The sequence below is a fragment of the Diuraphis noxia genome, unplaced genomic scaffold (assembly GCF_037042655.1).
Source record: "Diuraphis noxia isolate RWA-SAM2 unplaced genomic scaffold, SU_Dnox_SAM2 contig0003, whole genome shotgun sequence".
Classification (NCBI taxonomy): domain Eukaryota; kingdom Metazoa; phylum Arthropoda; class Insecta; order Hemiptera; family Aphididae; genus Diuraphis; species Diuraphis noxia.
The window spans coordinates 12,649,817-12,664,761 of NW_028301713.1; the positions used below are offsets into that span (position 1 = coordinate 12,649,817).

Consider the following 14,945-nt stretch of genomic DNA (forward strand, 5'->3'; position numbering starts at 1 on the left):
ATTGGAGAGCATAACCTATCCACCACTAAACAACTATGTGTTAATTCTATCTCCCCAATTTTTATCGAAATCAAAGCATTACCCAATAATATTAAAAATGAACCATCGGCTGTTTCGAGCTTAGAATTTGAGGTCATTGGTGTTACATCCCCCGATACTACTGTTTTCCTGTCTACCGACGTAACACTTGCCCCCGTATCAATTATTAAAGGAGTTCTAATCTCATTTACTTCACCAATTATTTCTAATTTCCTCTCCGAATATTCATTAAATTCAACTATGGGTAAATTAATTGACCTCACATTTCCGTGTTCACTGGATTTATTAAATATTTTTTTTAACAGGTCCAGCAGTCTGTTCATCTACTCGTTTTTTGACGCCAATAGTGGTCAATTATTTCTAAAATCAGATGGAGAACCACAATTAAAACACCTCATTTATGGAGCTGGTCCATCCAAATAATTATCTGCGTTCCACCTACTATTCGAATAATTTTGCCGATATTATTGGTTATATCTTCCTGGTCCTGTCATATTATTTCTGTTTACCGGATTTTGAATTGGTTCCGGGTATTTTTGTTTATAAAAAGTTTGGAACCGAGGCCTACCACCAGTAATTGTTTGTTCATTTTTACCATCGTAATTATAATTTATAATTATGACCCATATGATCATTGGTTTGAAATTCATTATTGTACCTACTTATATCCTGATTACAATTATTATTTGTATGATCTGTATTATGTAAACAGTTACTATACCTATTATTGTTTGAATTACAATTGTTATTCCTAACGTTCGCGTTTGGTACGCAATTATTATAACCGTTGTTTAAACCACAATTTCCGTTTCCGTGATCCATATTTTGAAAACAATGATTATTATTTGAATAATTTTTAACTTTTAGTCCCGTCTCGGTATTGTCATTAGATTTAAGTGATTTAATAAAATCCTTTAGTGAATTTACTTCTTCAGTAAGCTTTCTCATTCCCATCCCAGGTTCTTCCGTGCTCCTTAGTAGTTTTGCTAACTCATATTTTTCTATATTAGTCCTTATCTTGACTATTGTGTTATTTACCAATAGTCCAATATTCATATACCTCCTCAGGCAAACCCTTTAATATTTTTTCGCAAATTTCTCCATCTGTCATATTTTTATAGAATCTATAGCACAATATTGAGTCATATTTATTATATACTCTTTAAGTGTTTCTTTTACTTTCCTTTGATATATTTGAGCACGCAAAAGGTCTTTATTTCCGATTAAAGTGAAATTTTCTATTAATTGACTTTTTAGTATATCCCATGTAAGGCTCGGAATTCTTATTTTTAAAACTTTAGCAAAACTTCCCGCCGAATCAGTTAAGTATAATGGTAAGATTGTTGCTTTCTCTTTATCCCCCCAGCCATTCACCATCGCAACTAACTCGAATTTTCTATAAAATCTTCAATATCTTCTAAACATTTACCCCCCAAATAATCTGGTCTGTGTAGGATTTTTTTAAAATCCATTTTTTCTTTACTTGATTTTTGTGTTAATATATTATCAGATGTTGTACCACCGTCCCCTGTTATAATACTGACCTCTTTATTTTTATTATCTAATTTGTTTTTTTATTTAAGTCTTAGCGAGTTCCCTTAATTTTTCTGCCGAATAATTTATCGTAATTTGCCCAAAATGTTCTAACCTATCTTTTCTAATAGTAGGTAATTTTCTTAACTTCCCACCTTTAAAAACTTCAAATTCTGTTTCTGATAATGTGGAGTCCAAAAATTATATTTCCTGATTGTTCAATGCTTCACTACTTCCTTTAAAATGTTTTAATTCTATTTTCTCCTGCAAATCGATCAATAATTTTAACTGTTCCTCGGATATACTGTTGAGTAACTTAATAACATCTTTCCTACCCGCTGTAAACAAGTTAAAATCGGGAGCTATTAATTTAATGTTTTGGTCACTTAATTTAACTACAATTTTTTCTTTTTTTTTTACAAAAAACATACAATTTACCTATCTAAAACTAACAATACTTTATTCTCTGTTTATTATCACCTTTAAGGGGGCTCCAGCGTATCATGTTTTAAGGAGTAATATTTAGGCAATTCACATAACATGAACATTTGGGCTATGTCTATGTGTGAGTAGTAAATGAACATTAGTGTGTGTAATCCATTATCGCGTGCCACGGACATTCGGTCGTCGACAGTATTACGAATTCCCAGAACTACGTATACCTAATTAAAATGGCAATATATCATGTTCAATTGCGCGCGTTATCTTTTACTATTATATTACCTACCAACTACTCGGCTTTCGCTGCAATTCGCAAAAATGTACAATTACATTATACTACACAAGAGAATCACTTTGTTATTTCATAGTTATTAACTATTACATTGCTTAACATTTTTATACAAATACAATTATTTAAAAAAGTAGTGTTAAAAACCATCCCCGATAGGAAAAGGAAACTCACGTTCATTTACTAAATCAATTAATTCTAAAACCATATAAAAAAAATAAAAATAAAAAACTTAAAAATTGATACATTTTTTTTTCGAAATATTCAATATAGCCAATATGTAAATTTGATTTTCAGAAAAATTTATATGGTTAAAACACTTATTTAAGTCAAAAGGCTGATTTTTTAAAATTTTTTTAAATATAAATATTTTCGTTAGGTAAATTATAGTATAATTTATAGCTTATACATCACAAATTATTAAAATAAATACAATAAAAAATTAATAAAATTTAACATGCAATTATTTAAAAATGTTCTTATAAAATATTTTTAAAAAACTTTATTATTATTTGAAATTACAAGGTTTCTAACATAATCTAGATCGTAATTTACATAACGAAAATATTGATATTTAAAAAAATTGTTAAAAATCAGCCATTTGACTTAAATACGTGTTTTTACCATATACATTTTTCTAAAAATCAGATTTACAAATTGGCTATATTGAATATTTTGGAAAAAAAATTTATCAATTTTTAAGTTTTTTATTTTTTAAATAGAATATTATTCTAAATTTTATATTTTATAATTACCTGATCACTGCAGTTATTATGTATATCACTTTTTTTATTCTGTAAATTTTGCAATCGATGTTTTTTTATTTTAGGTGCACTTAACTTACGTCTAGCTTTTCTCCCATTACGCCAATCTTTACCCAATTTGAAAAAATTAAAATTAAAAAGAACACAAAACTTACAGACAACCTTACTGATCGGCGTGCTGTGTTGAAATCAAATGATTCTTAAATCATAGGTAGTGTTATTATACTTTGTATTTCCTTGAAATTTAAATATATGTGGGTTGTATTAAATTTGGAAAAATATAATTATTATTGTCGCCCATTAGTAATGTTCTATACCTATCCAATAATCTTTATCGGCTAATTGTTTCCGACTTCCGAGAATCTATGACGGCCGGTCGGCAGCCGCGAGTCGCCGCAGAAATAAACTCTCGCACGCGCAGGAACATGTCAATACTTTACGAAAAGTGAAATATAATATTCATGTTTGCAATGCTATAAAAACTACTAAAAGCGGTAGTAAATTAAACATACTTCCTGAAGGCCGATTGTAATTTTGAAAAAATGGTTGAATTTATAAACTTCTAGACTATGCTCTTTAGGAATCACTTTTTCGATTTAAAATTAGATGTGCCAAAAATAAATACAAATGTAACGTAATTATATTATGGAATTTTTGAAAAAAAATCGTTATTTTAAGTTCTTTTAAAATTGAAAATTGAAAATCGACTTTCTAAATAACCTAGATATTTTGTCAAAGAGTTCATACATGTATAAAAAATTTAAATCGGATATTCCAAAGTATGTGTAATTTACTACCGCTTATTGGTCTAAAACGCTTGAAAAATTCGTCTGCTGCGACCCCCTTAATTATAAACCATCATTCATCAATAATAAAATAAAACTTTAACCATTGTTAGGAGCATTAAGTAAAACGCTACAATTTACAATATTTTTTATAATAAAAAACTTTATTTTTATAATACTAAATTTTTTATTATTATTATCATTATTCGTTGCAGTTCTGAGTTCATAATAACAACATAGGATTGTCGTATGTCGAATAAGTAATATAGTGTGGCAGTGTGAGTATTTATTTTTATCGAAATTACGACGACGCGCGACTTCGATCCCCGATTAGAATAATAAAACCATTGTTGCTTTATATATTATTATTATGACCCATGCGGGCTCTGGGCGGACTATACCAACGTGTTAAAATATATAGTATTATCAAAAACTGTTTTCTATATAATTGTTTACTATAATATTTATAGGTAATGACTATAAATTATAATGAACCAAAATAGATTGGTATACTGAATATCATATACGATGTACTATATGTTTGTTGTTTTTTAATAAAACACTAAAAAATTTGCCGCCCCCCAAATTTTGCCGCCCTAGGCAGCTGCCTACAATGCCTAATGGGAAATCCACCTCTGCAGTCTTTATTATATTTTTCCTTTTTTGCACGTGAATCATACGATTGTTTTGTGCAAGTTAAAGTGCAGTTTGCCTCCAGCAAATCCAGTTCGGAACAGACCTCGTGGTCGTCTCCTCAGTTCGATATCTGCAGTTCAGCATCTCAAGTTCTTAACCCCCCTTTATCTATTGCATTAATCTAACCTTTCCTTTTTTTTTTTGTCAAACATTTTTATCTTGGAAGAATTATATATAGAATTTATTTATATATATATATATATATATATTATATATAATATAATCTATATTGTATAATATAGGCTCGATGGTTTACTAAAAATCTCTCCTCTGCGACTTCACGCAATTATTATCACTACAATATTATCGGGATTCAGACGTCTTGTCAGCATCACGGCTATAGATAATATGGTTGCGGAACGAACTGTGAAAATGCGAAGCTCATAACGTGTATTGGCTTTTACACCAGCACACAGCGCTCTCTAGGTGACAAATTGTATGACTTCATTAATAAAATATAATTATTCTAATATTTTGTTTCTGTATTCCTATCATAAATCTTGTTCTTCAATTTATTTATTTTTTTTTTTATTTGAATTAAGCCTCGGCAACTATGGGCATTGGCAACAATGGGTTTAACTCTAAATTATTTACATGATATATAAGTTACATATTAAATACTATTGATAAGGTTGGACTTAGTAATAAAGGTTATTATTTGTCTTTTCAATATATTATACAGAAGTAAAATATAGTAATACAAAAATATTAATGTTCATCTATAAATTCTATATAAATATTATAAATAGGTAGGTATGCAATAAATAAATATTCAGGTTTATAGTTTATAGTTCACACAACAATTAGCCATAATGATATATTTTTAAATCAAATATTTATAGCCGTAACCGTAGTCTACTGGTCTATAAAAAAGGTCTAAAAGGTTTATGGTCCGCAAATCTGCATAATATCATAGAACAATAATATAATGATAATATCACAGATTATATAAAATATTTATAAGTTTATTTATTTAAAATATTATATAAGTTTTATATAATCTGTGATAATATACTATAAATAGCCGTTGTACAATTAGTTCTATCCACGGCTATAGATAATATCATAATAGCCAATGATAATATAACTCAATGATAATATCTATAGCCGTGGTTCTATCAAATGCCGTAGATGGCGTGACAGGCTCGTCATTTTAGTCACGTGACTTTTCAATAAGATTCCGGCTCGGCTTATTGCATTGTTTAGTATAGGCCGTTCCGCAACCATATTATCTATAGCCGTGGTCAGCATGTATCGGCGGACGCGACCGTGTCGCCGACGGCGCGGCGGCAGGTGATGACAGCTGCCGAGACAGATCGCCGATACTACTTTGAGGAGGGGACGAGAGGGAAGGAATCATATAACATTACTTGTTGTTTGCTTAAGAGGCCGTCACGGTAGGAAAAAATCGACCGTAAAAACATACTTTTCTATTTCCAATAGTACTCAGGCCTCATTGATCGTAGAAACATGATTTTAGTATCAAAATAATCACGAGAAGTTGTACTTAAAAAACTTGGAACAGATTTTTGATTTATATTTTCTAACCAATTTTATTTGCATTTCAAGTTTGTAACAAATTTTAATTTTTTTAAAAAATTATATAGAATCAGCAAATTGAGGTATCGGAAATCTGTTCCAAAATTTTTAAGCACAACTTCTCGTGATTATTTTGATACTAAAATCATGTTTCTACGATCAACGAGGCCTGAGTACTATTGGAAATAAAAAAGTATGTTTTTGGCAAAAAAATCATGAATTCGCCGTCGTCATGTGCTGCTCTAGTGACTACAGTGGCAGCATTTTGAACAGTACTTCTGCCACCACCCCGCGTTCATAAGCAGCGGTACCGCTCCATAGGTCAAAACTGGTTAACTATCTCAGCCGCGCGCTGGTTATAAATAGCCAAATTGTCAATATGAAAATAATAATTTTGTCATTGAATAATATTATTTTACATTTCCAATTTTCGTAATCCTATTACTATCGTATTTTACGCAAAATGGAACCAAATCTTAAAACTGTAACTAATCAGAAAGAAAACGTCCGATTCAAACAATTTTTTTTTCAAACTGTAGTAAACTATTCGATAAAATTAAATATTTGATATTTCAGATGAATTATTTTACATTTAAATCAGTATAACTGTATATTATGAAAAAAACTTTAAATCATACGCCGTGAAAAAAATTATCAACGATAGATAAATAAATATGTAATATTTCATAATACTAAGTACACAAATTATTGTTTTTGTATATTAATTAACATTCAATCAACATAATATACGCCAATATTATTATTGTCTGTCAAACAAAATTTGCTGAAACATTAAACGATTTATATAATATTACTAATTTACGATGGAAATGGATCAACTCAACAAAAAAACTCGTCGCTGCGCATCAAAAAAATTATCAGTTAAAAAATCGCTGAGTTCTCGAGTGATGAATATTCTAGGAATTCGTGATAAGACTAAGAGGTAGGTACCTATATATTATTATTATTAATTTAATACAATTCACTAAAATTATGTTAACAAAGTCCCAATCCAGAAATCGCAGAGCCTATTGTAGAATCATGTTACTTAGTTGCTGACAATCAACCATCATGTTCATCAGAGGAAATAATGAGGTAAAGTTTTAAGTGTAATAATTTTTAGGTTGTTATTCAAATGTATAATACCATAACTATAATATTAATTAAAAATAAATTATAATTAAACTTAATCTATGTACTAGTATGATTTTTAATTATATAATACAATTTTATTGCAATTATTTTTAAGTCACAATCCAGAGGCCATAGAATCTGTTATGGCACCTTTTTTCTTGGGAGCTGTTAATCAAACACCATGCTCATCGAGGGAAACAATTAGGTAAAGTTTAATAATTTATAGCCATTTTATTGTATGAAATCTACTATAAATTTTTATTTTTATATATAAAACATACATCATATACATTTTTTTAGATTCTGAACGAAGTGATGAATGTATTGATTTTACAATGATGTGTGTTTTTTTTTGTGTCTGTGTACAGCATAACTATAGTCGAAATAATGCTTCGATTTCAAACTTTGGGGGTGGTTTCCGATGTAAAATTGAAGATCCTTTAGATTATAGATTTAGATAGCATTATAGAGATCAAAAGTAAACATTTTCCAACAGTATTCAAAAAAATCGAGAAAAACCAAAAAAAAATGACAGAAAAACGGGAATTTTTACGCAAAACCCGTTTTCGAGCAAATCGATTTTTTTATATGGTTGTCATTCAAAAACTAATCACTGTAAATACTTGAAATTTTCACCAAATGTTAATGTTAGCGATATCTATATACAGTTAAATTTTTAAAAATTTTCGACTTTTTTTGAGTTATTTATAGACCACTGAAATTTTTGATTTTTTTGAGAATTTTTTTTTTGAAGTGTCAGTAAAAAAATATTGGACGACCAAAAAAACTTGAAAATTTAATACACGGTTCCTTATGAGTTGTTCTTATTGTAAAATTTTACGAAATCTGTCGAAAACGCGAAAATTTGCAAGTAATTTTGAAGTTGAAAAATCATAAAATTGTTTGCGTTTATAACTAAGGATTAAAAATACAACACTAAGTTTTCCATAAGTTTTCCTTCGAGTAGCTATAGAGAAAACTCGAAGCATCATTATAGGAAAAATTTTAAGTGCGTTTGAATTAACGACGATAAATCGTTATCATTACGCGATTTCATAAAAATTTAAAACTCAAACGCTCAAAACATTTTTCCTATAATGACGCTTCAAATTTTCTCTATAGCTATTTGAAGCAAAACTTATGGAAAGCTTGGTGTTAAATTTTATAACCTTAGATATAAATACAAACAATATTATGAATTTTGAACTACAAAATAATTTGCAAATATTCATGGTTTTGACGAATTTCTGTCAATATTTGAAATTCAAATGCTAATAAAAATATTTCCGGTTGACATTTTTTTTGAGATAAAGATTGACAAATTTGTAAGAAATCTTGTATTAAATTTTCAAATCTTAGATTTAAAAGGAAATTTTTTTATGAATTTATAGGATAAAATAATTTACGAATTTTCGTGATTTTTATGTATTTAGTCAAAATTTGAACTGTAAATGCTTATTAAAAAAATGTGTGACTATATTATATTTCTTTTATTTTTCAAATAATATTGTATAAATATTTTAGGAGCCTTGTATAAAGTTTTTCAAATCTTAGGTATAAAAAGAAAAACTTTTATGAATTTCGATCTAAGATAATTTGAACATTGCCGTAATTTTTATGTATTTAGTCAAAATTTGAAATTCAAATGCTAATAAAAAAATCGTGCTTATGTATTTTTATAATTTTTTAATCACTGTATGAATAACTTATGAGGAACTTTGTATTAAATTTTCAAGTATTTTGATAGGGCCAAAAAAATTTTTTCAGAAAAATTGAAAATTTCAGTTAACTATAAATACCTCAAAAATAGTCAAAATATTTTGAAAATTAAATCATGTAAAGAAAATGCCAATCTAAATAACTGGTAAAATTTTCATGTATCTAAGACTTATACTTTTTGAATAATAACAAATGTTTAAAATTGTTTGAGGATATATCGTTATCGTTACGCTATTTCGAAAAAATTTAAAATTCAAACGCACTTAAAATTTTTCCTATAACGACGCTTCGAGTTTTCTCTATAGCTATTTGAAGGAAAACTTATGGAAAACTTAGTGTTATATTTTTAATCCTTAGTTATAAACAGAAAACATTTTATGATTTTTCTACTTCAAAATTACTTGCAAATTTTCGCGTTTTCGACATATTTCGTAAAAATTTGAACTATAAACGCTTATTAAAAAAAAATTGTGACTAACGTTATTTAATTTTTTTTAGCTACAATAAGAACAACTCATAAGGAACCGTGTATTAAATTTTCAAGTTTTTTCGAAAAAATCGAAAATTTCAGTGGTACATAAATAACTCAAAAAAAATTTGAAATTTTTTGAAAATTAAACTGTATATAGATAACACTAACATAAACATTTGGTGAAAATTTCAAGTATTTACAGTGATTAGTTTTTGAATGACAACCATATAAAAAAATCGATTTTTTTGAAAACTGTGGAAAATGTTCACTTTTGACCTCTATAATGCGATTCATGGACACTTCCCCGTACGACATATTCTCGTCAATTATAAGTAAAATCATAAATATAAAATATAAGTAATAAAAAAACAAAAAATTACCATAAAATATTTTAATGTTGTAGTTCTAAATTATGAGCGATTCCAATTATTAAGTACTCATTTAGATCACGTTCATCATATGTAGACACAATATTTTCTATACGTCTACATTTCTTTATTTTATTGTTATATGTTTTTGACTAATATTTTTTGTCATCGGTGTAAAATCCAAATGATTCATCGATAAACTAATATAAATAAACTAAATTTGATAAATTAATGTCTCAACAGTTTTTTGTAGACGATGAACAGTTATTAATCCATTTAATTGATTATTTTGAAGAGACTTGGATTGGGAAACCAACTCGAAGAAATATACGGCGACCTCCAATATTTGATTTGAAATTGTGGAACCAATATGATGCTACACAAGCAGGTTTACCAAAAACAAACAATAATATTGAAGGTTGGCATGTAGCATTCTCGTCTTTGTTAGCTGCGGCTCATCCTACTATACGGCGACTATTATTGAGGTTCTTAAAAACGAACAACATTTAACTGAAGTAAAAATTAATCAATTTATTGCTGGACAGGAACCTTCAGCAAAAAGAAAAAATATTGAGATATTGCTAGGCGTATAGAAAATATTACATATGATGAACGTGATCTAGATGAGTACTTAATTGGAATCGCTCATAATTTAGAACTACAACATTAAAATATTTTATGATAATTTTTTTTGTATTTTTATTACTTATATTGTATTAATTATATTAAACATATTATTATATTTACATGATCTCGGTATAGTTTGAATATTTCAGAAATAAAAACAATATGGACGGGGAAATGTCGTACGGGGAAACATATTAGACGGGGAAATATCTTACAGGGAAGTGTTTACGGGGAAACGTGTGACAGGGAAATTTCAGACGGGGAAGTGACCAGATACCCTATAATGCACCAAGGATCTTCAATTTTACATCGGAAACCACCCCCAAAGTTTGAAATCGAAGCGTTATTTCGACTAGTTATGCTGTACACACACATCATTGTAAAATCAATACATTCATCACTTCGTTCAGAATCTAAAAATAAAAAATATTTTTTATGTTATTTTTTTTATGTACATATTATTATAATATTTTGTATGTAAATAGGGCATAATTACCTACGTGCATAATAATAAAATATAACTTTTTGTAAATATATTTTACATGTTTATTTGCCGCGCTAATTAAAAATCATCTGTAACGATTTATGGTCACAAATAAAATTAATTAGTCACCGATGGTTTTTTATTATTGCGGAAAATATATGCGTAAAATATTTAAGTACATTATGTTATATTATATATTTTATTTTATTATTATGTACGTTTAGGTAATTATGCACTTATTGCCATAGGCGTGCGCAGACTCTAAAAGCAGGTAGTGCCCATATTTATCATCGGCCATTTAGTCAACCGTTTTATATATATAATAACAAATCTAAATTTTATAAAAGTACCTATTTAATATTATCACATATTATATTTTCTTACATAGTTTAATATAATAATTAATAATAATTAATAGTACACAATAGCAATAATTGCTACAAATAATATAATAATAATAATAACAACATAATATAATTATAAATACTTTATTCACGAAATTATTAAATATTATATTATATTTAATACGAAATTCACGTCATCTAGAAACAGTAGAAATCATAAATATATTTTATGTCCTTAGAGAGACATTCGTCTGTTCCCCTTACTGTTGAATTCATCTATTACTGCATTTAAATCTACCTTTGATACCATTTCTTGTTCAGTGAAAAGCAGTAATAATGACTCCAAACGTTCTTGACTCATTGTACTGCGTAATTTGTTTTTTACAATAGTTAATTTTGAAAAAACACGTTCACAAGTACAGCTAGTTACAGGTATGATTGTAAACATTTTCAAAGTTTTAAAAACACAAGTATATACTGTAGAATTTCCAGTTGTTTTCAACCAATCAATCCATTCATAAATAGATTTACTAGAAGCACCATTTAGTTGCATAGCATTTTCATAATTTTTTAAAAGTTTCAGTTCAGTAATTAAATCTTCCTCTGAAACTTTGGAAAATGTTGATAATATTTTTGTAGTATTTTGAGTTAAATTCATATTTAACATACATGCCATAGCATCAACCAAGTCAAATGTATCCTGCTTAAATCTTGAATCAATTCCACTGAGTAGTTTGTCAAGTAATGGATAGAATTTAAATAGAAATTTGTTCGTGATGACCCACATCACTGGTTTCATCAGCCAATATAGAAATAAATGAATTTTGAACATTAATTTTAATTGTTTGTAAAATAACATTATGAATAGACATAATCAAATCATTTTGTATGCGATTACTTGTGTACAGTGCATGTTTTGGACCTTCTATGAGATGTTTTTTTAAAACAGTATCATATTTTGATAGTAAATTAACCAACTCTTTAAAAAGACCTTGATTTACACTGTGTGAACTTTCATTATGCCCACGGAAAGGTCTACCACCTTTGACTAAACAAATTACAATGTCAATTAAACGATTCATAGTTAGTCTATTATTTTGGCGTTCTATTTCTTTTTGACTAGTTTCATATGCATGTCGTTCATCTATCTTAGAAGCTATAGATTTATTGTGTATATAGTTATGTAAAGCTGTAGAACTATTCAAATGGTACTTTGATAATTGATGTTTTTTAAATGCCTCCCCGGCTCTATACCATGCACTGAACCCTTTTTCAAAAAAAGTAGAATCAATTTGACCACAGTTTTTTTCATTACCTTTAAACATTCTGCAAGGGAAGCAGAAGGCAGCATCAGCTGTAGGACTGTATTCTAGCCAATCGTACTGTTTATACCACTCTTTATGGAATGATCTAAATTTATTACCTTGAAGTTTTCGTGGATATAAACTTAAAATTGGTTTGTAACCACCTTTTAATATTCTCTCTTTTAAATTTAAGTGTGTTAACGACGATGGATGGATTGGATCATGTATATCAATAGAACTAACTGAAAGATAATAATAACTTAAATTAGTAATAAGTAATGACTAATGATAAATAATAATAATACCTGTAAATATTTACATACCTGTAACTTGAGCATCAGATGAAGTAATAACTTCTAAATTTGTCATGTAATCTTCTTGGCTTGTATTTTCACATTCTATTACTTGAGTATCAGATGAGGTGACAACTTTTAAATTAGGCTCTTTTTCTTGACTTGTATTATCACATTCATCATTTATTTGATTTTCACTGTTATGCTTCTTAAAACAAAATACAAAATAATATATGTATACTACCTTGCTAAGCAAAAGTGCTATAAAAATAAATATACATTTATTAATTTTTAATTTTTATTCTCAATTATATTTTATTAAGACAATCAGCTAATCATTGTTGTATTTCGATAAATAAATATATTTTTGCTTCTATTTTTATGTGCATCTTTTAAAATTTAAAATGCATATTTTAAAATTTTTTATCGCATACAATATACAAATAATAATTTTTTTTCAAGTAACAGCACTTTTGCTTAGCAGGGCACTAGGACAGTATTCAAGAGTAGAGCATTTAATACTTTAATTTATAATTTAATAGCTAAGCTATATGCATGTAATGTACTATATCCTACAGATTATAAGAAAATAAATAGTCTGTGTATTATTATACTTACCAAGATCAAGTTTGATACAGATGCAGGATCGTCAATATCGTGTTCATTAATTTTATTTATTGGCATAAAAAAGTGTTGTATATTTTGACACGATTTTGCCGCTACATTTAACTTAATTCTTTTTTTTTCACGCTCTTTAGCAGCTCCTCCTTTTGTAGTTATACTTTTGTTAATATCCATCGTTCAATCGTACAATCAAATTCAATTTAAAAATAAAATTAAAACACAACAAAGTCTCACCACGGACGCGAAAGACGTATCGTGTAGGTATGATTTGTGTACACACTACACGCTACACAGTCCGTCAGTCCACAGCACACGAACGCGAGAATATTAGTAATAACTAATAACTAATAATAACAATAGTACTGAATTTGTAAAAATAACATATTATCATGATATGATATTATATTATATTATATGATGATGGAAAACCCTACGTAAACGGTAAACTTGTATTCAATTATTCGGTATTCCAATAATAAGATAACAATCTTTACCATATTATTATTTATAGTTATTATTACATAATATTATACATCAATTATATAAATAAACTATAAAAACAATTTTGATACTAGTCAAAATAATATGTCTATACGACTATAATACACCATACTGTATAGTGTATACAAACTTTCAACTACAGAGTGAACATAGTGAATTATTCAATTTTTTCAAATCCACTATTTGGTAATTTCGGTAAATTAAGGCATAGGGCGCTTCGGCCCATGAAAAATCACGGGTCGTGCCTGGGCACGCCCGGCACGCCCTGTGCGCACGCCTATGCTTATTGCACTTTGTGTATAGATAATATGTACATTGTACAATAAGTACAATATGTACATATCACATATTTATAAGCTTATTTATACGTTAGTTATCCATTGTATATGAATCTAAATTCTCAATAGTAAAAATTTGTCTCTAATCCAAATTTGTATATTATGTATCTCTATTGTTTCTTTTAATTTATACATTAATAATTGAATCACTTAAATAATATTGTACACCTCTCACCACAGCTATATTATACGAGTATACTGTATATCGTTATTTTATGTTTTCATATTATAATTATTGTAATTGGGTTCGTCTGTTTAATAAATTATTAAATATATATTAATGTTATGTTTCAATTAATTATTATACATAAATTGTGACGTTACAAAGGTATTATGAATTATGATATTTACATGCAATGTTTCTGAAAAAATTGATTAACCATGCCATATGCAAAATGCGTCTTAAGAGGCCGTCGTGGTAAAAGTGAAAAACATACAACGCTCAAGAGATGGCGTTGTATTCCGTATCGCCGCCGTCGCGGCTGGCCGTAACCCCGCCCATCATCTACGCACTGCGGCGCGTGTGTTATAATCGCGGGAGCGGTACATTATTATATCACGGACTGTCGTTATAGACGTTTCGCGTCAATGTAGTTGACCGTTGCGTAAATTGTCATCCAAGTATTTCTTACTATGTACTTGCGCACGGTG

The 14,945-nt window shown here is 28.3% G+C and overlaps 2 protein-coding genes across 2 annotated transcripts; one reads left to right on the plus strand and one right to left on the minus strand.

Annotated features, from left to right (window-relative positions):
- Window positions 1–6,910: 6,910 nt before the first annotated feature.
- LOC149056736 (uncharacterized) lies at window positions 6,911–7,532 on the plus strand. Its single transcript, XM_089224701.1, has 3 exons — window positions 6,911–7,029; window positions 7,092–7,181; window positions 7,336–7,532. Exons 1-3 carry the CDS (start codon window positions 6,911–6,913, stop codon window positions 7,427–7,429), a joined length of 303 nt encoding a protein of 100 aa, XP_089080827.1. The 3' UTR covers window positions 7,430–7,532.
- Window positions 7,533–11,989: 4,457 nt separating this feature from the next.
- On the minus strand, window positions 11,990–14,214 carry LOC149056737 (zinc finger MYM-type protein 1-like). The gene is made up of 3 exons (XM_089221933.1): window positions 13,450–14,214; window positions 12,862–13,039; window positions 11,990–12,780 (listed from the first exon to the last, which is right to left on the minus strand). The coding sequence occupies exons 1-3, from the start codon at window positions 13,627–13,629 to the stop codon at window positions 11,990–11,992; spliced, it is 1,149 nt and encodes a 382-aa protein (XP_089078059.1). The 5' UTR covers window positions 13,630–14,214.
- Window positions 14,215–14,945: the final 731 nt, after the last annotated feature.